This window comes from Mirounga angustirostris, unplaced genomic scaffold (genome assembly GCF_029215605.1).
Source record: "Mirounga angustirostris isolate CCGP_5_RB_7025 unplaced genomic scaffold, mMirAng1.0.hap1 SCAF_2, whole genome shotgun sequence".
Lineage (NCBI taxonomy): Eukaryota > Metazoa > Chordata > Mammalia > Carnivora > Phocidae > Mirounga > Mirounga angustirostris.
In genome coordinates this window covers 181,447,507-181,470,312 of record NW_026991710.1, presented here as the reverse complement: position 1 = coordinate 181,470,312, position 22,806 = coordinate 181,447,507, and the positions used below count along the sequence as shown (strand labels likewise).

At 36.4% G+C, this 22,806-nt stretch overlaps 1 protein-coding gene across 1 annotated transcript in view; it reads right to left on the bottom strand.

Moving 5' to 3' along the window:
- Positions 1–22,806, bottom strand: part of ZDHHC2 (zinc finger DHHC-type palmitoyltransferase 2) — a 76,720-nt gene that overhangs the window by 31,349 nt on the left and 22,565 nt on the right. The window contains exons 2-4 of the mRNA XM_045879735.3: positions 16,450–16,476; positions 15,250–15,344; positions 6,012–6,132 (exon numbers count right to left, since the gene is read on the bottom strand). Of these exons, the coding sequence (XP_045735691.1) occupies positions 6,012–6,132; positions 15,250–15,344; positions 16,450–16,476 (243 nt within the window). The remainder of the gene's footprint in view (positions 1–6,011; positions 6,133–15,249; positions 15,345–16,449; positions 16,477–22,806) is intronic.

Here is a 22,806-nt window from a genome sequence, read left to right as displayed (position 1 = left end):
TTCCCTCTCTCTCTCTGTCTCTTTCTTTTTTTTTTTTAAAGTAATCTCTACACCCAACATGGGGCTTGAACTCATGACCCCGAGATCAAGAGTCACTCACTCCTCTGACTGAGCCAGCCAGGCGCCCCCAGCCTCAGTTTTCTAATGAGGCTTTCTCAAGAATAGAGAATCTTTGGGGGTAATTTTTCTAAGGCATTCCTAATTGTCAGTAATGATAGTAAGGCTCACAAAGGGTACAAATATGTCCATTTCTATCAAAGTAAACAGAATGTCTCCCTCAAATAAATCAATTTCTTTCCTGTACCCTACCAGGATAAGTACCTGAAGATACAACCATATTTTAAAAGTTTTATGAGGGGCGCCTGGGTGGCTCAGTTGGTTAAGTGTCTACCTTTGGCTCAGGTCATGATCCCAGGGTCCTGGGATTGAGCCCCACGTCAGGCTCCTGGCTCAGCAGGAAGCCTGCTTCTCCCTCTACCTCTGCCTCTCCCCTTGCTATGCTCTCTCTCTCTGTATCTCTGTGTCTCAAATGAATAAATAAAATCTTTTAAAAAAATAAAATAAATAAAAGTTTTATGAGAAACACATTTTAGAAATTTGTGAATAAACTCTATTAGTTGTTTAAATTGGGAAAAAGCTCACATGTTCTCTGTAGGGTGAGATACAAGACTAGAAGTGAGTATTAGAAGAAGTACTTCCAGGGCGCCTGGGTGGCTCAGTCATTAAGCGTCTGCCTTCGGCTCAGGTCATGATCCCAGGGTCCTGGGATCGAGTCCCACATCGGGCTCCCTGCTCAGCAGGAAGCCTGCCTCTCCCTTTCCCACTCCCCCTGCTTGTGTTCCTGCTCTAGCTATCTCTCTCTGTCAAATAAATAAATAAAATCTTTAAAAAAAAAAAAAAGAAGAAGTACTTCCAATACTGAATTTTAATTCTTGTAATGGAAATCCTGATCCTTTCTTTTCTAATATATATATCAAAGACAATTATGTATGTCTGATTTGGAGATGCTATTTCAGTACACAGACATCTTACAAGATACAAGCAGTCTACCAAAATTACAGGAGAACAGTTACTGGCTGGGCCACAGGATCAGTAAAAACCCAGACAGTGAATTTAAAATCTGGAAAAAGTACTTGCAACAAGTAATTATCACTGTTATATTAACTAATATTATGATCTCTGAAAAAAGCAACAGTTGCTTATCCTAAGATTAAGTTGAGCTTTTTTCAGGCAACAAGACCTATATGGAATTGTTTTCAATATTAAGAAAAGTTCTCAATCATCCCCCCTTACAACTCTCCTTTTTTGGGAACTACAGAGATTAATGGCATGGCTGGCTCATCTCCTGAAGGAAGAAGTCTTGCAGTTACATTCCAGAGAAAACTACAAAGCACCACTGGCTCACTGAGAGCATCAAAGTGAGGCAATATTATCCAGAAGAAATATAATGTGAGCCACATGTGTACTTTTAGATTCTCTAGGAGCTATATTAAAAGAAATAAAAGGAAGCAGGGAAATTAACTTTAAGAAAATATAATATTTGACCTCATACATCAAAAATATTATTTCAACATATAATTAATACACAAATATTAATCACATATTTTACATTTTTTCATACCAAGTCTTTGAAAACTATTATATATTTTTTACACTTATAGTCGCACTTTAAGTGGTGAGTTTGGTGGGCAATGCTACATTCTCTCCAGATGATTATCTCTACTTTAAAGCACACTGGGAAAAAACAAACAATCAAACAAAACAACAACAACAACAGCAGCAAGAAACCTTCTCAAATCAAAGTGGGTGAGAACTCGCCAGAAATTAAAACAATGTAGAAATAAGCCTTTTGCTTATAGTCTTTCATAAACAAAAATTTAGTCTCTTAGCAAAAAAAAAACAAAACGAAAAACAAAAAATGCCCCACAATCCCATTTACAATTGCACCAAAAATAGTAAGATACCTAGGAATAAACCTAACCAAAGAAGTGAAAGACTTGTATTCTGAAAACTATAAAACAATGCTGAAAGAAATTGATGACATGAAGAAATGAAAAGACATTCCATGCTCATGGATCAGAAGAATAAACACTGCTAAAATGTCTATACTGCTGAAAGCGATCTACACATTTGATGCAATCCCTATCAAAATAAAAACAGCATGTTTCACAGAACTAGAATAAACAATCCTAAAATTTGTATGGAACTACAAAATATGTGAATAGCCAAACCAATCTTGAAAAAGAAAAGCAAAGCTGGAGGCATCACAGTACCACACTTCTAGTTCTATTACAAAGCTGTAGTGATCAAAACAGTATGGTACTGGCACAAAAATAGACACATAGATCAATGGAGCAGAACAGAAAACCCAGAAGTAAGCCCACAATTATATCAACAATTAATGTATGACAAAGGAGGCAAGAATATGCAATGGGGAAAAGACAGTCTGTTCAACAAACGGTGTTGGGAAAACTGGATAGTAACATGCAAAAGAAAGAAACTGGACCACTTTCTTACATCATACACAAAAATAAACTCAAAATGGATTAAAAACCTAAATGTAAGGCAGGGAACCATAAAAATCCTAGAAGAGATCACAGGCAGTAATTTCTATGACATGGGCCATAGCAAGTGTTTTCTAGATCAGTCCCCTGAGGCAAGGGAAACAAAAGCAAAAATAAACTATTGGGACTACATCAAAATAAAAGTTTCTGCACATGAAAGAAACAATCAACAAAACTAAAGGGCAACCTACAGAATGGAAGAAGATATTTGCAAATGACATATCCGATAAAGGGTTAGTACCCAAAATATATAAAGAACTTACACAAAGCAACACCCAAAAACAAATAAACCAATTTAAAAATGGGCAAAAGACATGAACAGACATTTTTCCAAAGAAGACATGCAGATGGCCAACAGACTCATGAAAAGACGCTCATCATCACTTATCATTAGGGAAATGCAAATCAAAACTACAATAACGTATCACCTCACACCTGTCAGAATGGCTAAAATCAACAACACAAGAAACAGCAAGAGTTGGTGAGGATGTGGAGAAAGGGGAATCCTTGTGCACTGTGGGTGGGAATGCAAACTGGTGCAGCCACTGTGGAAAACAGTATGGAGGTTCCTCAAAAAGTTAGAACTACTCTACCATCCAGCAATTGCACTACTGGATATATACCCAAAGAAAACAAAAACACTAATTCAAAGGGATATATGCACCCCTATGTTTACACAGCAGCATTATTTACAATAGCCAAGATACAGAAGCAGCCCAAGTGTCCATCGATTGATGAATGGATAAAGAATATATGCCATATATATACATACAATGGGATATTACTCAGCCATAAAAAAGAATGAAATCTTGCCATTTGCAATGGCATGGATGGAGCTAGAGAGCATAATGCTAAGTGAAATAAGCCAGTCAGAGAAAGACAAATACCATATGATTTCACTCATATGTGGAATTTAAGAAACAAAACAAATGGACAAAGGCAAAAAGAAAAAAAGAGAGAGAGAAAGAGACAAACCAAGAAACAGACTTTTAACTATAGAAAACAAACTGATGGTTACCAGAGGGGAGGTGGGTGGGGGGGATGGGTAAATAGGTGATGAGGATTAAGGAGGGCATTTGTCATGATGCGCACCACGTGATTAAAATAAAAACTAAAAAAAATTCCATGTGCCGTATCATATTCAACTAAAATTATTCCGCCGTAATTTAAAATGAACCATCTGCTTATCATTTAAGAGCTCCTAACAGCCAAGGCGAATTTTAACTGTCTTGCTTTAATTTTTTCAGAGTTTATTCACATATTACTTATGTAATTTAAAATCTTTTTGGGTAATGTTGAAAAGAAAACGTTATCAACTTCTGTGTGCAAAATGATAAGCTCCATCACCTCTAGTTGTTACCTTCTTAGTCAAAATCTACAAAAAAAAAAAAAAAATTGTAGAAAAAGATGAAAGGCAAGAGAGAGCTAAAAAAAAGCAAAGAGTCCTCATTAATAACAGTAAAAATCAAAAACAATATGATCAAGTTTGGCGATCCCTGTAAGAAAGCCGAAGACAAACAGGCAAGATGAGCAGTCTTGTTAATACCCTACTTTCCTACCCTCCACGCGCAAGTGTGTATGTGGTCGAATTTTTCTCTGTGTAGGGCAATCAGTTTACTCTAGGGAGCTGGCATTTTTCTCTTTGGGGTTTGGAGGAAGTACTGTGGATTTAGAATGGATCGTAAAATCCTGAATTATATTACGATCCACTTTCTTCAATTCTCTCTATCAAATATAAAGTGCATGCACATCAACTGAACTTTTCAGCTGCTTTCGTCCACAGAATTTCTCAGGGTGAAGAAGAAAGCTTTCCAAAGAACCCATTGGTCTTGGCTGTGGGTGAGGTAAGAAGATCCTCTTTCACAGTCCTGCCTTGGCTAAGTACTGTGGCTGATGCACTGAGCGTCCATTCTGTCTCGTGTTTATCTTTCCATTCTACATAGTCCACAGGGGGATCAATCAGACCAACACAATCTATTTATTACACTTTGTGTGTGATTTAATTTAGTCAGTGACTCTAGTCAGTTAACATTGATTTTGCAGGCATCCGGAATTTTTGCACTGAAAATATAAACAAAGAGTATGTTAGGAGACCAGGTTATATGCCACAGTCATAAATCTGAAGAACCCTAAGTTCATCTCAGGAGATAGGGATACAATACCTGAGAGGAACAAGAGACTGACAGTCTTAACATTATGTAAACTACACGAAGAGATGACTTATAAATCCAAAGTGTAGTTACTATTAATGGGAATTAATACTTTGTTGCGGTGTGACTTGTGCTTCCTTTTTCCAAATCCAGTGTGTCAAGGGATACAGTAGAAGAGCCCTGAACTACGAATGAATGTGGAGACTCGTTTTTCATACCCGATACTGTCATGGTCATTAACTAGTTTTGGAAACTTGTGCAGGAATTTATTTTTAGGGGGCTTTAATTTCCTTGATATTTGCCTAGACTTATATATAGGGTCAATATACATAAACGCATATAAGCACAGCTCTGTCTTTGTGGACTAGAACCCATGGCATTAAAATTAAATCAGGGAACTGCCACTCGCCCATTGAGAAACAGGGAAAACAAACAGGAAAAAACTGTGAGACTTTGACTTAGATTCAATAATGATTCTCAAGGGAGTTAGAAACAAATATAAATAATACATAAATATTAATGGGATATTTTACATTCTTTTTTCCACACTAAATCTTTTGAAACCAGTTGTGTATTTTACACTTAGGGCACACCTCAATTTGGAGTGGCCACATTTTAAGTCCTCAGCAGCCACATGGCCACCAAAATGGGTGGCGCAGGCCTCAAGTTACAAAATTTCTCGGTGAGTCTTGGTGGACAAATATCAGTAGTCTGTGTATGTCCATTTTTAAGGCAATTCTTTAATTAGATAGCTGTTAAACTACCTAAACAAATCTTGACCCAGGTAAAAGAGATTAACTGAATTGCATTTGTAAAAAAAAAAAAAAAAGGGAAAGTAATGAAAATTCCCATACATTTTAAAGATAAATTATATCAATACCTTAAGTTTTACACACTTTATACAGTTACTGCTTTAAATTTATGTAAAATTGCCAATGTTATGTTCATTATAGATATTGTTCCCTTCAATTTAAGAATAGGAAGATCTATAATTAAAACTTTAAAACTTAAAAAAACAAATACAACTAAAAATCAAGATTTCAGCAGTTCTAACATCTCCACTGAGTCCCAAGTAAGTGACTAGAGAAGCCACAGAAGTAACGTAAGTGAGGATGTGGTTGAGATCTCTGTGCCATGCTATTATTCACGTGTCTGTTTTATGGAATTGTATAGGAAAGATTTAATAACTACCCAAGACAGAACACAATGATTTTCAATAAGGGTTTGACAGTTTCAAGTATATAAATATGCTGACAGTCACCATAACAATGGTGCCAAAGCACTCATAATTGTGTACCTCCAGACATGGTCCTGGTATAGATGGGAAGATCTTTGGCTGCTCGCCTAAGAACTTCCTGATGGGCTTCTCCTCTTGGCTCTCTCTCCAACAATTCTTTCTCTGCATAAGAGAGATGGAACTGTGGGAGAAAATTAAATTTAAGTCAGTGTTCTCAAGAAATAGCACAGTGGTCTACTACACCTACAAAAAGGTATATATAAGATATTAATGGTATCGGGCGCCTGGGTGGCTCAGTTGGTTAAGCAACTGCCTTCGGCTCAGGTCATGATCCTGGAGTCCTGGGATCGAGTCCCACATCGGGCTCCCTGCTCGGCGGGGAGTCTGCTTCTCCCTCTGATCCTCCCCCTCTCATGCTTTCTGTCTCCCATTCTCTCTCAGATAAATAAAATCTTAAAAAAAAAAAAAAGATATTAATGGTATCTATCATATAGATTCAGAGTGGTAACAGAGTTTGAATCTGGGCAAGTCTGTTAATCCGGTGGAGCATTAGTTGATGAATCTAGAAAAAGGGAGTAATTAATAATACCTACTTCCTCAGATGTTTGTGAAACTCAAGAGGAATAGAGTATGTAAAATTGTTTTATAAACTGTAGAGGTCTCCCCTAATATTAGTTATGTTAATAAATGAAATGGCAAAATAAACAAATTTGGCTCAATGGATAAATTTTCAACTGGATATTACTAGGAATAAAAATAGAAACAAACCCATCAAACATGTTTTCTCACCTAAGTGAATTTTAACTTAGGGATAACCATTATCTGAATTCTCTAGCACTCGAAAGAACTAATCATGCATTTTACTTTGTAAACTGCCAATTTGGCCTACCCAATTAAAAAATACTTATTTGAGAAAAATCAAATTGGTTTGGGCTACACACACACACACATACACACACACACACACCACAAAAAACAGTTTTAAAAGTCTGTATAAAAAAGTATAAATGTGTTCCAGGAGACATGTACAAGGATATTCAGAGCATCGATGTTTGAAATGTAAAAAATTAAACACAACCCAAATGTCCATCAAAAGGATAACAAATAAGCTGGAGTATGATAGATCCACATAACTGAATCCTATATTACACTGAACAATTAATGAATCACAGCTGTGTGCAACAGAGAATCTCACCATACTGTTGAAGAACAGATCCTTTTACAGAACATATGGGATTCCATTTATATAAAATTTTAAAACCAGAAAGCTATACACTATAGGGATGGATATATATTTATATATACATATTTATATATTTTATTATATATAATTTATATAAATTTACATATAAATTTATAAATAATATATTTATATATAAATATATAATAAAATTATTAAATATAAGTATATAATTATATGTAAGTATATATTACATAAGTTTATATATAAATATATATAATAAAATTATAAGGAAAAACAAGAGAATGATTAACACAAAACTTCAGGAGAGTAGTTACTTCTTCAGGAATGCAGGGAAATGCAATATGAAGGTACATAGGAAATACCAAAAATATAAATAATGTTTTCTATAATACTTGGGTGACTTTAGGTACTTTCATTTTATTATTCTTTAAACTGTGAATTATACATTCTTTTTTGTATGATATATTTCACAATTTAAGTTTTGAAAAAGTGATCTAATTATGTCAATGAAGGAAAGAAAAGCAATTTGTTGAAAATGAGGTCATGATACTTGAGCCCAAATCTTTCTCTTTAGAGAAATAAAAATTAAAAATATATGTTTAGAGGTTGACAATTCTACCGAGGTTATTTTATTTTTTTTTTAGATTTTATTTATTTATTTGAGAGAGAGAGAGACTGAGAGAATGAATGGGGGGAGGGGCAGAGGGAGAAGCAGGCTCCCCACCGAGCAGGGAGCCTGATGCAGAACTCGATCCCAGGACCCTAGGATCATGACCTGAGCCAAAGGCAGAGGCTTAACTGACTGAGCCACCCAGACACCCTACTGAGGTTATTTTAAAAAGAAAAACAAATCTCCAGTTTTCAAATGTAGATAATTTCTAAGTTACCATAATATTCCCATATGCATGACACTTAGTTAAATATACTATAAAATTTCAGACCTATTAAGGTAAAGAAAATAAAAAGTTTTCTCTAAGTATAAATTTACATAATATAAATTATTCTAAGTTAGTATATCAAATTTACTGGCATTAAACTAGTAGATAGGTTATAGTTAAATCTTTAGGAGTTTCCAAGGTAACTGAAAAAAGTATTCTCCACATTAAATATCCCTTCTGTTGAAATCCACAGCATTTGCTTTCCTATCAATTAATTTCATAGTGTTTCAAAATTATACTTCAACCAGTCCTCTCTCAAATGAATACAAATAACAAATAAATGAAGGTCACATTTATGTGCATTTTTTCTGTCAGTTGCTCTTCACTTGCTTGCTACCTTACATCTCAGTTTTTAAAAAATGAGTAACAGAACTGAAAGACTCCTCAGATGTTTAATGCTTTTATTAATAAATAAACAACACACTGTATCAGGTCCAGAAAACCAAATACAGGTTGGTAGAATTATTACTCGTATAGGATGGATGTCCAAACATCTAATTCTACCTTGGAATGCACCAAATATACAGTCCTTTCCCCCAGAATACTTTGATGTGCAAAGGTATGTCATAGATTTGAAGAAAGACGACATCTGTAGAGATCTGAAAGAATGGAAGATTTCCTAGGGTGGAAAAGATAACGTCCCTGACCTACCACCAACCTACAGGTTATGGGAGTCCCCTGGCCAATTAATGCATATTCTTTTGTTTAAATTGTTTTATCAACTTTGAAACACTTTAGATTCATAGAAAATTTGAGAAAATATTACATGGTTCCCATATATCTTCTCACCAAATTGCCCGCATTATTAAACATCATATATTAGTACATTATGACACATTTACCACAATTAGTAAATAAATACTGATACATTATTATTAACTCAAGTCCACAGTTTATTCAGATTTCTTAAGTTTTCTTTAGTTTTTACTGAATTTCTTTTTCTGTTCCAGGATCCCATCCAGTATGCCACAGTACATTTATTTGTCCTCTCGCTTTAAGTTCCTCCTGACTGTGAGTTTCTCAGATGTTCCTTGTTTTTATTGACCTTGAGAGTTTTGAGTATTCTGGCCAGCTATTTTATAAGATGCTTCTCTATTAAAATTTGATGTTTTTCTCATGATTGGTTTGAGATTAGTTGTCAGGGGGATGAAGACCCCAGAGGTAAAATGCCATTCTTATCACATCCTATCAGGGCATATGGTATCAACATTGCCTATCAGTGCTGACGTGAACCTCGGTCACCTGGTTGAGGCAGTGTTTGTCAGCTTTCTCGACTCCAAAGTTCCTCATGATTTTCCCTTTTCTATCCTGTACTCTTTGAAAGAAATTCACCACATGCAACCTACATTTATGGAGTGGGGTTTTTATTCTTGTCCCTCTTAAAGGCAGAGTATCTACATTATTTGAAATTCTTCTATGAAAGAGACTTTTCTCCCTGTTTATTCATGCATTTATTCATTTACTTTTATCAGTAGACTCACAGATATTTATTTTATACTTTGGGTTATAATCCAATAGTAGTTTATTTTATTGCTCAAATTGTTCTAGCTTTGGTCACTGGGAGTTTTCAATTGGCTCTGTGTCCCCCTGATAAGCCACCATCAACCTACAGATTGTCCCCAACTTACAGCAGTTCAACGATTTTTTGGCCTTTACAATGGTGTGAAAGTGCTGCGCATTCACTAGGAACCATACTTCAAATTCTGAATTTGTATCTTCTCCCAGGCTGGTGATATTCAGTGTGATCCGCTCTCACGATGTGGGGTGCTGGCAGCAAGCCACAGCTCCTGCCCGTCACGCGATCACAAGGGTAAACACCCGATCCATGTAACAACCCTTTTGTCCCCACACAGCCACTGTTCTTCACGTTCAGTATTCAATAAATTAAGCAATTTATTATAAAATCGGCTTTGTGTTAATGATTTTGCCTAGACGTAGGCTAATGTAAGTGTTCTGAATATGTTTGAGGTCGGCTAGGCTAAGCTATCACGCTCAATGGGTTAGACGTATTAAGTGCATTTTTAACTTACTGTATTTTCAACTTACAATGGGTTTATCAGGATGTAAACCCGTCATAAGTCAAGAAAGTACTCTATTTTATTAACTTGTGAGCACTACCTTACTTTTCATCCCTGTAAGATATTCTGGTTCATCTTTTTTAATTTTAATTTTTACTTTTTATTTAAGCATAATTAACATACAATGTTGTATTAGTTTCAGGTGTAGAACATATTGATTCAACAATTCTGTATATTACTCCGTGCTCACCATGTTAAGAGTTGTCACCATTTGTCACCATACAACATTATTACAATACTATTAACTATATGCCTCATGCCGTACTTTTTTCATCTCTGTGACTTATTTATTTTATAACTGGTAGTTTCTAACTCTTAATCCCCTTTATCTATTTCACCCATCCCTCCACCCACACTCTTATTTCCTGCCCTAGTTCTAGAATCAGCCATTTCTCCAAGGATTCCTCCTTCCTTACCTAGAGAATGATATTAGAAACCAAGATCTGAAATCAGAGTTTTCAGGTTAAAGAAGAGTATAATTTTAAGAGGATATACAAATTAAGAAAAAAAACCTGAAATCTATTTAACAAATAGAAAACTCACAGAATGGTATTTTTTGCTAGTTGTTTTTCACATAGGACAAAAAGGAACACACAATTTATCAGTATCTAAAATGTACAACTTAAAACATAGAACAGTCTTGCCCACTGACTTGGCAACCAACGGCTTTCTTAATGACAACATGCAAAGCCAAAGTTCTGATAAAACTGTTGGCACTGTAACTTGTGATCATTTTCTTTTCAAACAATTTGGCAAAGTGACTTAAATTTCCTTGATCTAGTAATTTGACTTTTGAGAATTTATATTAAGGAAATATTCCAAAACATAGGTAAAAAGTGTGTACAAAACATGTACAAACATGTTAACAAAATTATCTGTAATACAAAAAGTTGGGATCAGCCTAAAATTCCAACTTGGGATGTGACAGAGTAAATTTTTACATATTTCAGTGAGAAAAATATGCCATTATTAAAAATGACCGTAAACCAATGATGGACTACTATGTGGGGGAAAAAAAACCCTAGAATATGTGCATGTTGAATACAACTAGGAAAAATAACTCAAAAGAAATTCAGCATGTAAACTGGCTATATTAGCATGGAGTGATTTTTTTTTTCCTTTCTCTTTTTGTTTAGTCTCCATTTTCAAAGTATAATTTAGTATGGTTATCTTACTTTCATGCGAGAAAATCTCATATATTGAAAAACTATTAGCAATTTAACCATCCTGTTATATAAAAAGGTAAATTTTATTTTCAGATTTCTTAGCATTCTCTCAATAGTAACAAGAAAATATTAACATTATTTTCTTTTTTCTTTTTTTTTAAAGATTTTTTTTATTTCTTATTTATTTGAGAGAGAGAATGAGAGATAGCACAAGAGGGAAGAGGGTCAGAGGGAGAAGCAGACCCCCTGCTGAGCAAGGAGCCCGATGCGGGACTCGATCCCAGGACTCCAGGATCATGACCTGAGCCAAAGGCTTAACCAACTGAGCCACCCAGGCGCCCAAATTATTTTCTTATACTACCCACTTCTCCTGCTATTTTAGTCCCATTTTTCTAAGATTTTTAGCAGTTGAGAGCACTTTATTGTCAATTTAATTAACAAGGATCCCTCATTTTACAATGGGAGGGTCTCTGGCTGCTGACCAATTGAAAGATTAGGGTGAGATCTTGCATTTTATTAATGGAATAACTCAAGATTCTTAGCCAGCAAGTCAGGACTCTTTCTTTCATAATAATGGTCTCCAAATTCTTCTGATCATGGACCCATCAGTAAAAAAATAATTTGAGACTGATATGCATATTTATTTATATATTTATTATTAGCTATTATATATGAAGTGTATATATATACTTTATATATTTTTTATATATTTCATATATATTTCTATAAATTTCTATGCCTTATATATGTAACTTAATTTTAAAAAAAGAAACACTAAAAACATAATTTATAAATGGAAGTGCTGCTATTTTTTCCCCAAGCTCCAACTGACGTCCTGGCTGCACCCCTGCCCCCAACTGTGATGTGCACTTTCCATACTAGAGCATGGTATGCTGGGAAGAGTGTAGGCTTGATGGTCAGAACAACTTTGCTTTGAATGTTAGCTCTGCCACACACTAGCTTTAGATGCCCTGGGATGCTTAGCCAACATTCAGAGCCTACTGTTCCATTTGTAAAACAGTAATAAACAGTATCTATCTCACACAGTTGTAGGAATTGAATAAAGGGTATGGAGGTTTTTTCTGTAGAAAAATCACCAACAAAGCCTGCTACAGGAATAAATCACTGTCCTCAATCTCAACTGTTCCCTCAATACTGTGTCATTTCTTCTGTGTTTTTCATTTTACTTTCCCACTCACTTTCTCCAACCACTATTTTGAACATCTGCTCTCCCCAACCTCAGTCAACCTACCTCCCTCCCATTCGTAGCCAATGATCTCACATATACTTTTAGGGAGAAATTAGAAGTTACTTCAACTTCTGCCAAAGCTATAAACACAAACCTGCATCTGTACACACCAGCTTCCGCTCTACGTTGAATCATTTAGCAAATACTTACTGAGTACCTTTTATGGGTCAGATATTGCTCTAGGTACTAGCGATGGGTCAGTGAACAAAACAGATAAAGTTCATGCCATTGCAGAGCTTACATTCTAGAAATAATATAAAAAATGAATATGGAATGAGTTATAAAATGCTATGCTATGGAGGAAAATATAGCAAGGTTAAGGTTTATAGGGAATTCCGGGGATAGGATTTTACCATTTTATACAGAGTGGTCATGGAAAGCCTTAAAGATAAGGAAGGTATCATTTGAACAGAGACATAGAGATAGGAAGTAAGTAAGGGACCTGGCCACACAGTTACCTATGGGAAGAATGTTCCAGATCAAGGAAAAATACCAGGTTTCAAGACCCCTGAGGGAGAAACATGCCTACTGACCTATGGGCAAGGAGACCAATGTGACTAAGGCAGCACTGAAGAGGGTCAGAAAGGTGGTGTGGGGGCAGGGCATGCGCAGCCTTTTAAGCGACAGTAGAGAATTGTTTTTACTCTGAGTGAGCTCCGATATCAAAGGAAAGTTCTGAGCAAAAGAATGATATGATCTGTCTTATGTTTTGAAAGGATCCCTGGATACTATGTTGAAAATACACAGAATAGGGAAACTGGTTGAAAGGGCTCTCAGATGTAGAGTGGGAAGAGTTAAAGTTGATTTTAGACCTCCAGTTTTGGGGTAAAGGATGAAATTTTGCAGGGCTCTGGGAAGGGAATGTAGGCAAGACTGTAAATAGTGAAACCGAATGGGAGACTGCAATGTCTCAGACAAAAGAGATGATTGAGACCCCGAATTAGGGTAATGGTATGAAAAAAAGAAAGAAAGGAAGAAAAGGGGGGTTGTTGGAACAAAAAAAGAAAAATTAGGAAATAAAAATATCAGCAGGATTTGGATGTTGGGGGAGGGACAAGGAAGCGGGAGAATTCCAGGCAAGGCTGCCAAGCTTCCAGAAGGCTGGAATGTCAGGAAGGATGAGCTGGATGGCAGTGGCATTAACCAGTATAAGAAACAGATGAGTCACGGTTTGGGAAGGGGGATGGGGGTGACTTCAGCTTTTGATGTGCTGTGTCTGAGGTGTCCGTGGATTAAGGAGCTATGTTTGGCAGGGAAATATGTAAGTTTGCAACAGGAGAGGTCAGAGTTGGAAATAGATTTGGGAATTGTCAATACAGAGGTCATAGGTAAAGCACCAGAGGATGAGATCACCTATGACAGGAGTCTGCATTCTTCTTCATACTTACAACTAAGATCAGGATGGGGGTAAGAGAGATAATAGGAAAGAAGTAAACATGGCAGGAGGAAGGGAAAAAAAAGGTAGGAAAAAAAATTAATGGAGAGTAGAAGAAAAACAGGCTACATGTAAAACATTTTAAGCCAAGCATAACACTAATTCTGTGCAAATATCTGTGGTTTTATTTTTAATATCCTTTCCCAGGTCATACAGCATATTTATTGGCCTTTTTGACCACAGCTGTGTTTCTTAAACAGATTACTTCAGGGAACAATTTGCAGTCATGCCTAGACCTTTCTTTTTTCTTTCTTTTTTTTTAACTTGGCTAACTAAAACTCTACTATTATTACTGGAACAAAGTTTATTTCAATTCAACAAACATGTACCGGAATAAGTGCCAACAATACAGAAATGAGTAAGACATAGTCCTTTGCTCCAACAACTTTTAACCAGGGTGAAAGACAGAAACAAACACTTAGAATGATCTTTTCGAAGTGTAAATTTGACCATATCACTCTACTTAAAACCTTCTGTAGCTGAGAATGCTATTCCGCCCTCCCCCATTATCCACAATTTCTTTCTGACATGGTTAATATGGTTAACATGGCCACTGAGAATAAAGACTACATTCCCAACCTTCTGCACAAAGAAATGTGGCCATATAACTAAGTGCTAAAGTAAGTTGCCGGCATCAGCAACTTCCAGAAAGTATCCTTGAAGAGAAGGACATTTACTTCTACTCCTCTATCCTACTTTCTCTGCCCTGCTGTCTGGAAGGTAGACATGATGGCTGGAACTGAAACATCCATCTTAGGCCAAGAGGTGATGTTGGAAATGGAGGCTACACATGTCAGAGCAAAAAGCTGTGGACTAGCTACAGACTTTGAATGTAAGAGAAGATTAGTTACATTGTTATTTTGTTGTTGTTTCTGGTGGTTGACAGCCAAAGAATCTACTGTTAGTATGATAATTGATAATTATAATATAGCAATGTCTACCTTCAGCTCTATCTATATATCCATCCATCCACCCTGATGTCTGACTCTAAAGTAGAAATGGAACACACAACAGATATAATATCAGATATACAATACTCACTCAGTGCAAAAAAAATATTTGCCAAGTGAAAATTCAAGTATTTACCAAAAGACACATTAATAAAAACAAATCAGTACACTCACTCAGTAAGTTTGAAACATTAACAAAAAGACATAAAATTCATTCTTCAGACATCAATATTATTGATGTCCAACTTTAGGATAACTCTACTAATATTTTAACTTACTTCTTTTGAAGGATTCATTGGTAATGTAAAGATAGTTTTCCAGTATGACCAGACAAACATTGCAAAAAGTAGATGATAAGCAATCAGGCACACAACTAAAATGAGAAGAACATAATTATCATTATAATATGCAAATACAAATTGAAATCATGTTATTCACAGATCTACTTGTTCTAAATTAACCAAATCCTTTAATAATTTAATTATTTAATATCCCATGAAAGGAAAGCTCTCATCTGTAGACAGGCCTATCTACTGGCCAAAAGGCTACAGCGACCTTTCCTAAATTATAAAAGTAAGGAAACACAGAATTAAACAAATGTTAAAACATTCAGACTTTAAGAACTTCATTTCACTGACAAATAGCAAAAGCAGTTCCTATTTGAGAAGTTCTTTGCTAATTTTGCTTAGCAGTGGTCAAATCTGTTGGCCCTGATTGTTTAATGACTACATAATTAAACAGAGACCATCTGGACGAAAAGAGATTTACTCCAACAGGAGTCCAAGTGTCTTGTTTATCACATGGAACAACTGTTAAGAAAAGCATACTTTTTTCAGGCAAAGTATATAAACACACTTTATATGATGTTTTAGTCTTGAAATGTACTATGCAAATATAAAATACTAATTTTGTATAGAGTGTCAATGATCAATTCTGGATAATACATTAATATATAAATTAATTCTGTAAGACACAGTTGAATAAAATATGCCAATTTAAAATACAGCATGTTTGGTATCTTAAAACTGTGTGGCAATTTTTTAAAGAATGGTGATACTCTTCATTTATTATTTGTCTTCTTTTTAAAAAATGATTATACTCATAGAATCACTTAAAAATTCAATAATCCATTAAGGCACTTAAATCAGTGTGAAATGACTAGAGCTAATGACATTTTCCACAAACAGAATGGGTGACTCAGGTATGGGGTAATATTCTGAGTTGAAACAGGAGATTGTTGATATTCCTATATCTCAAAACCACAAGAATCTTTGGCACAATGGCTACCACTTCAAGGGAGAGGTCTTTGCCAAGTGCCTGAAGAATTCAGTCTGGAGACTGAGAGAAGTCTTTAACCCCACCTTGACTGCACAATCTCAAAGTATAATTTATTAATTCCAACCAAATCTAAACGAATACTATTTTTTTAAATTCTTTTTAAAATTTTATATCTAAAACAATAATAAAACATATCTTACCTTGTTCTCCAACGTTTTCCATGGACACTATAGAAATAAACAGAAAAAAAGAGATAAGTAATAGATTATGACAATTATGGCAAACACAGGGCCTGAAAGAGACATAGGACTCTCGAGTAGGTTAATAATTTGGCGTCCCCGGCGCCTGGGTGGCTCAGTTGGTTAAGCGACTGCCTTCGGCTCAGGTCATGATCCTGGAGTCCCGGGATCGAGTCCCGCATCGGGCTCCCTGCTCGCTGCTTCTCCCTCTGATCCTCCTCCCTCTCATGCTCTCTGTCTCTCATTCTCTCTCTCGCAAATAAATAAAAAATTTAAAAAAAATAAAAAAAATAATAATTTGGCTCCCCTTCAAATCAACATTCTTTAAATATTTGTTCAACTTCATTTAGAGGAGAGGTGAGCACTGTGGGAGAGAGGGGGAAGAAGGAAGACTGGTGTCTGCATTCAGTCCGGGCTCTGTTGGCATTTCAGCCCTGAATACCACACAGAAAACAAAACCCATGAGGCGCGCTCCTTGTGGGTCTTAATCCTATAGACGGTTTCTTAGTCTGCCTTCCAACTTGAGGTTCAGATAAAAGCAGTATTCTTCAGATCACTACATTTCCAGAGACATTTATTGCACTTTATAAGTTGGCAACTGTCTAGGTAACTCTCTAGAAAGAATAAAATGTTGTGTCCATGGCACACACTCTTCTTGCCAAATTTCTCTAAGTATAAATTCTTATGCCCAATGACGAATAGCTCCCTACTGTACAATGAGAGAGGCAGGTAATGTGCCTGAGAAAGTGCTATCCCTTCGGGGCTGTTGTAAACACCCAAGGTAGATGAGGACACTAGATTAGGGACCACATAGCTGAAACAAACTGGGACAAGAAACTGTATTGAGTAATGACCCGGACATTTTCCTACCTTCTATATTGTCTACTTGTTCTGTTGCCCATTTGGTCTTCCTCCATTTGTACTAGCCTTTTTTGGAAGTTTTGGCCTATCTCAAAGTTGGAAGTTTTAGTGAGCAAAGATGTGGTATTTCCTGGAATTATGATTTCATTGCCTTAAGAAGCACTGGACTCAGAGGGTAATGTTGTGAGAGATTTTTAAGATTAACTGATCCAACAAACATCCTTCCTAAGAGAGCTACTGAATGTCAGTTTAGATGTTTCTAGAAACAACAGGAGCCTATAGGTTTGGAGTACTGTCCATTCCATTATTGGATTGCTCTAAAGAATTGTAGGATTATAGGTTGCTGAAATTAGCCTCTTTATGGCTTCTTCTTATGGTATCTAGGCTTCCAATCTCTAGCAACAAACAGAAAATCTAAATGGCAAACCTTTACATAAAGTTATTTGTGTCTCCCTTAAATATTCTCTTTTATTTATTTTTTCTAAGATTTTATTTATTCATTTGAGACACAAAGATACAGAGAGAAAGAGAGAGCATGAGCGGGGGGGGGGGGGGGCAGAGGGAGAGGGAGAAGCAGGCTCCCCGCTGAGCCAGGAGCCCGATGTGGGGCTCAATCCCAGGACCCTGGAATCATGACCTGAGCCGAAGGCAGACGCTTAACCATCTGAGCCACCCAGACACCCTTGAATATTCTCTTTTAGTACAAATGATATATGACTTCCAGATCTCTCACCAACCTTGATGTGGCTCCTTTCAATGTTTCCTAGGCTCAATTTCCTTTAACATTTCTAATACCCAGAATGGGACAGGCAGACACAGATGGTGTTAAATATATACCAGATTAACATTATGGGGTCACAATTTTAATTTTCACTTCAAAAGTTTATTTGCCTAATTTTATCTTGGATTAGCCTAACTTCTTTCTGCTCTGTGGCCTAGAGTGATATTATCTTGCTTTAGAGATTTCTACCTTTCCAGTATTCCTGAGAACTTAAAACTCTTCCCCAACTAACTGTGGTACAACTAGGCAACAAAGACTGATTTGTTGAAAGATCCTAAGGCATCAATCACAACACTTTCTTGGCACTTATAGTGGAAAGAGAGAAAGTGGGGATTGTAAATTATTACCCGCCTTATCAAAGATGGTCCTGTTTGCCAAGAGCAAAATGATGGCCTTTAAGGATTACATCTTGGAACCTGGAACCATCATAGACACAGCAAAGCTGGTAGACTAGGTTGCCAGTTGTGTTTTCCTACTGCCCTGTCCACCTAGTGATCTCTTCCCTCATTACTCATTCCTCTAAGGAAAAGAATGGGGCATCAGAGAAAAGACTGACTGGTCAGTTATCAGTTCAGAATTGATAAGAGTGAGACTTTCTGTTGCAGTATATAAGAAACTCTTGGGGGAGGGGGCACCTGGGTGGCTCAGTCAGTTAAGCGTCTGCCTTCGGCTCAGGTAATGATCTGAGGGTCCTGGGATGAAGCCCCTCATCTGGCTCCAGGCTCAGCGGGAGTCAGCTTGTCCCTCTGCCCCATCCCCCTGCTCATACTCTCTCTCTCAAATAGACAAATAAAATCTTTTTTTTTTTTTTTTAAAGAAACTATTGGGTAAAAATAAAACATGTAAAACCCAAGCTAAAGATTGAGACTATCAGCCAAAGTAATAACCCCTAATACACAAAAGGATGACAAACTGCTTCTTGAAAAAACATCCTTAAAAGTGTGTGTGTATACACACCCTCCCTTATCTCTTTGGCATGGATTATCAGGCAAGTACTTAATATGGGGGTCAGTAAACCACAGTCCTGTTCAAAATACAGCCAGCCACCAATTCCTGTAGATTAAGTTTTTACTGGAACACAAACACACCCATTCATTTACATGACTATTTTTTGTGTTAAAATGGCAGAGTTGGGGTAGGTGTGACAGGGACAGTATGGCCTGTATTGCCTAAAAGATTTATTATCTGGTCCTATATGGTCCTCTATAGAAAAAGTTTTCCAACCTCTGTATATTAGTCAAGGTTCTCCAAAGAAACAGAACCAACACACACACATTGGCACATAGAGATAGAGAGAGAGAGAGAAGTGGGGAAGTGATTGACTGATTTTAGGGAATTGGCTTACAGGATTGTAGGGGATGACAAGTTTGAAATCTGCAAAGCAGGCTGGCAAGCTGAAAACCCAGTGAAGAGTTAACATTCCAATCCTGGGTCCAAGGCAACCTCAAGGCAGAAATTCTTTCTTCAGAAACACCTGGGTGGCTCAGGCGTCCGTTGAGCATCTGCCTTCCGCTCAGGTCATGATCCCAGGGTCACGGGATTGAATCCCATATTGGGCTCCTTGCTCAGCGGGGGAGCCTGCTTCTCCCTATCCCTCTGACTGCCGCTCCCCCTGATTGTGCTCTCTCTCTCTCTCTGGAAATAAATAAATAAAATCTTAAAAATAAATTAAATAAATAAATAAATAAATAAATAAATAAATAAATAAATAAATAAATAAATTCATTCTTTCTTCAGGAGACCTCAGTCTTTTCTCTTAAGGTCTTCAACTGATTGGATGAAGTTGGCCCACATTGTGGAAGGTAATTTGCTTTACTCAATGTCTATTGGTTTAAACGTTAATCACATCTAAAAAAATACCTTCACAGCAACATCTAGACTGCAGTTGAACTAAACAACTGTCCATCACAGACTACTCAGATTGACACAAAATTCATCATCAAACCCTGAATTTATAATTGAGTTTTATTCTGGAAATCTACTAAGAAGGTAAGTGTTGATCTTTTATATCAGTTCTCAAGCAAAGGTTACTATTTATTATATATTTATTACTTATTATAAGTTAATAAATCAGAACTATAGCTAGCAACTTAACTACAGTACATCTTTATGCATCTGCTAGAGGGAAACCAATAATAAAATCCCTTATCATACTCTAAAAACCTGACTACCAATAATCCCACCCAAATTAAGTTTATTTATACACCCATATGATTGTTTAGGATGCTATGAAACCTATTATCTAAATAGCTCTAAAAATATTAGAGCAGATTTAGTCTTGATTGATTTAAATTCAGTCTTGATTTAAAGCAGGGGATCATCTCAAAGATCATTCTAGTCTTATATTTTTACCGACTGATTTTTAAAAATTTGGCTTTGATGATTATACATTAAGAGTTGGTTGTCAAAAAGTACATCTGTTGATAAGAAGCAGCTCAGTAAACTGCTGGTAACTTAAATCTAGTTCAACTTTTAGTCATAAGAACATCCAAATTCCAAAACTTCAGATACTAAAATACGCCCTCATAGTAGAAAAAGAGTACTTTCCCCCCTTAAATTAGCAAAGAACAGTTATGTAATTATTGCTGGAACAACTGGTTTTTAGGTACTTTTATTGCAAATGTGTATTGCTGTGATCTTTCTATTTCTTAGTCTGAATTTTCTTTTTCTTGCCTCCAAATTCAAACTCTCTTTTTTGGAGGAATAACTTACCTACAATGCATATACACAGTAACTTTTCTATATAAATCCACAATGCTATTTCCAAATTCAATTTGACACAGATACATCTTAGCCCCAGATATGCAGTCTGATGATGAAGAATGCCAAGATTAAAAATTTGGTTCTCATGAATGAATTGTAAGGACAACTTTATAGGCAACCTCTTTTTTTTTTTTTTGGCTTATCTTTAACTCATTTACTGAAAAACATTCACTAACTACACTATGTTTATACTATTGAGGATAAAATGGCAAATATGATTCCATCCCTGTGCTCAAATAGCTTAAAGTTTATGAGATCATCTTAATTCAAAGTTAAAACTAACAAAAAACAAGGACACATTAGTAAGGCATTTTCAATTAAGCAATCAAAGCAGCTCAGGTTCAGAAGATTAAAACAAAAACAGTAGTAGCAGAACAAATATGCTTTAATATCTCCCATCCTAACAAAGTCTCTCCTTTGACCTCATGTCTGGCTGCTATCCCATTTTTCTGGCCTTTTCATGGGAAAGCTGATTTTAACAATCTTCCAAATGCACTGTCTCTACCCCCTCCAGCTTCCTTACTCCCTCAACCAACTCCAACTGGCCTTTCACCCCAGATCCCACTGCTATCACTCCCCTTAAGGTCACCAAAGCCCTCCCTTACCCTCATTCTCCATACTCAAGTTACTCTAACAGAATTAATGATGCTCTTTTTGAAATAGTTTGTCGAATCGACAGTGAATTCTCTGACTGAAGTGGCCTGTGGGACCACCTTGAAGTAGGATCCTTTGTCCTTTCAGCTACTTTCCAAGAAGCTGTGGCTCATTGTTCAGGTATTACAGATCAAAATTAGGGAGGTAGGAGGTACATGACAAATCATTCCCGTGAATACTAGTGACGTTGCAGCCAGACCATTTTAATGAAAGACTTAAGAAAATATATTATTCAGATCAATAATGTCCATTTGAATTCCAACTGTATTCTTTTCTTCCTAACAAATGTTTTTAATTAATTTTCTTTATAACAGATCTACTTATATTTTTAAGTCTTTATCAAGCTGTGTTTTCCTTTATTATCATTTCTCATTGTAATTTTACTGACAACTGCAGTACCTCCCTTCCTTGCTAACCTTATCTCATGACACTCCCCAATCTCATGATACTCCCATCTCATGACATTCCCCAGTCTTGTGCAGGATGATTTTGCCACTCCAGGCTGCCTTGCTTCTTCTTCCTCTTCTTTTTTTTTTTTTTTTTTTTTAAGATTTATTTATTTTAGAGAGAGAGAAAGTGTGTGCGTGCACACATGGGGGTGGGGAGGGGAGGGGCAGAAGGAGAGAATCTTCAAGCCAACTCACCGCTGAACTCGGAGCCTGACTTGAGGCTCCATACCACGACCCAGAGATTATGACCTGAGCTGACACCATGAGTCAGATGCTTCACCAACCTAGCCACCCAGGCGACCCCAGACTGTGTTGCTTCTTGAACGTACTAACATTTTCCCCTCTCTAGATCCTCTGCACTTGCATTTAACTGGATGGTAGAAGACCTGGACTCTGGTCTAATCCTCCCAATATGTGTGACCTCGATCATGACATTCAGCTGTTCTGTACTTCGATTTTATTGTTTAAACAAAAAATTTGTACTTTATCTTGACAGTTCCTCTGGCTCTAAAATTATCCTCAGTGCTACTCAGATGTATTCTGAAAAATCATTGACTTTTAAAAACCAAGGACAAAAGTCACTCTCCAAATAAATTTATCAGTGGGTTTATAGGAGCAGTTTTGTCAAGGACAGAATGGTAGCTTCAGAATAGAAACAAAGAGTAAGGATAAGGCTTCATAATGAAGACTTCCCAACACATGGCTTCCAACTGGAATCAAGACTAACATCCCAATAGCCCTAACCACAAACATCATGCCAGGCAATCTACATTCCTCACTGGATCCTCATACAGTTCCTTAAAAACTCAT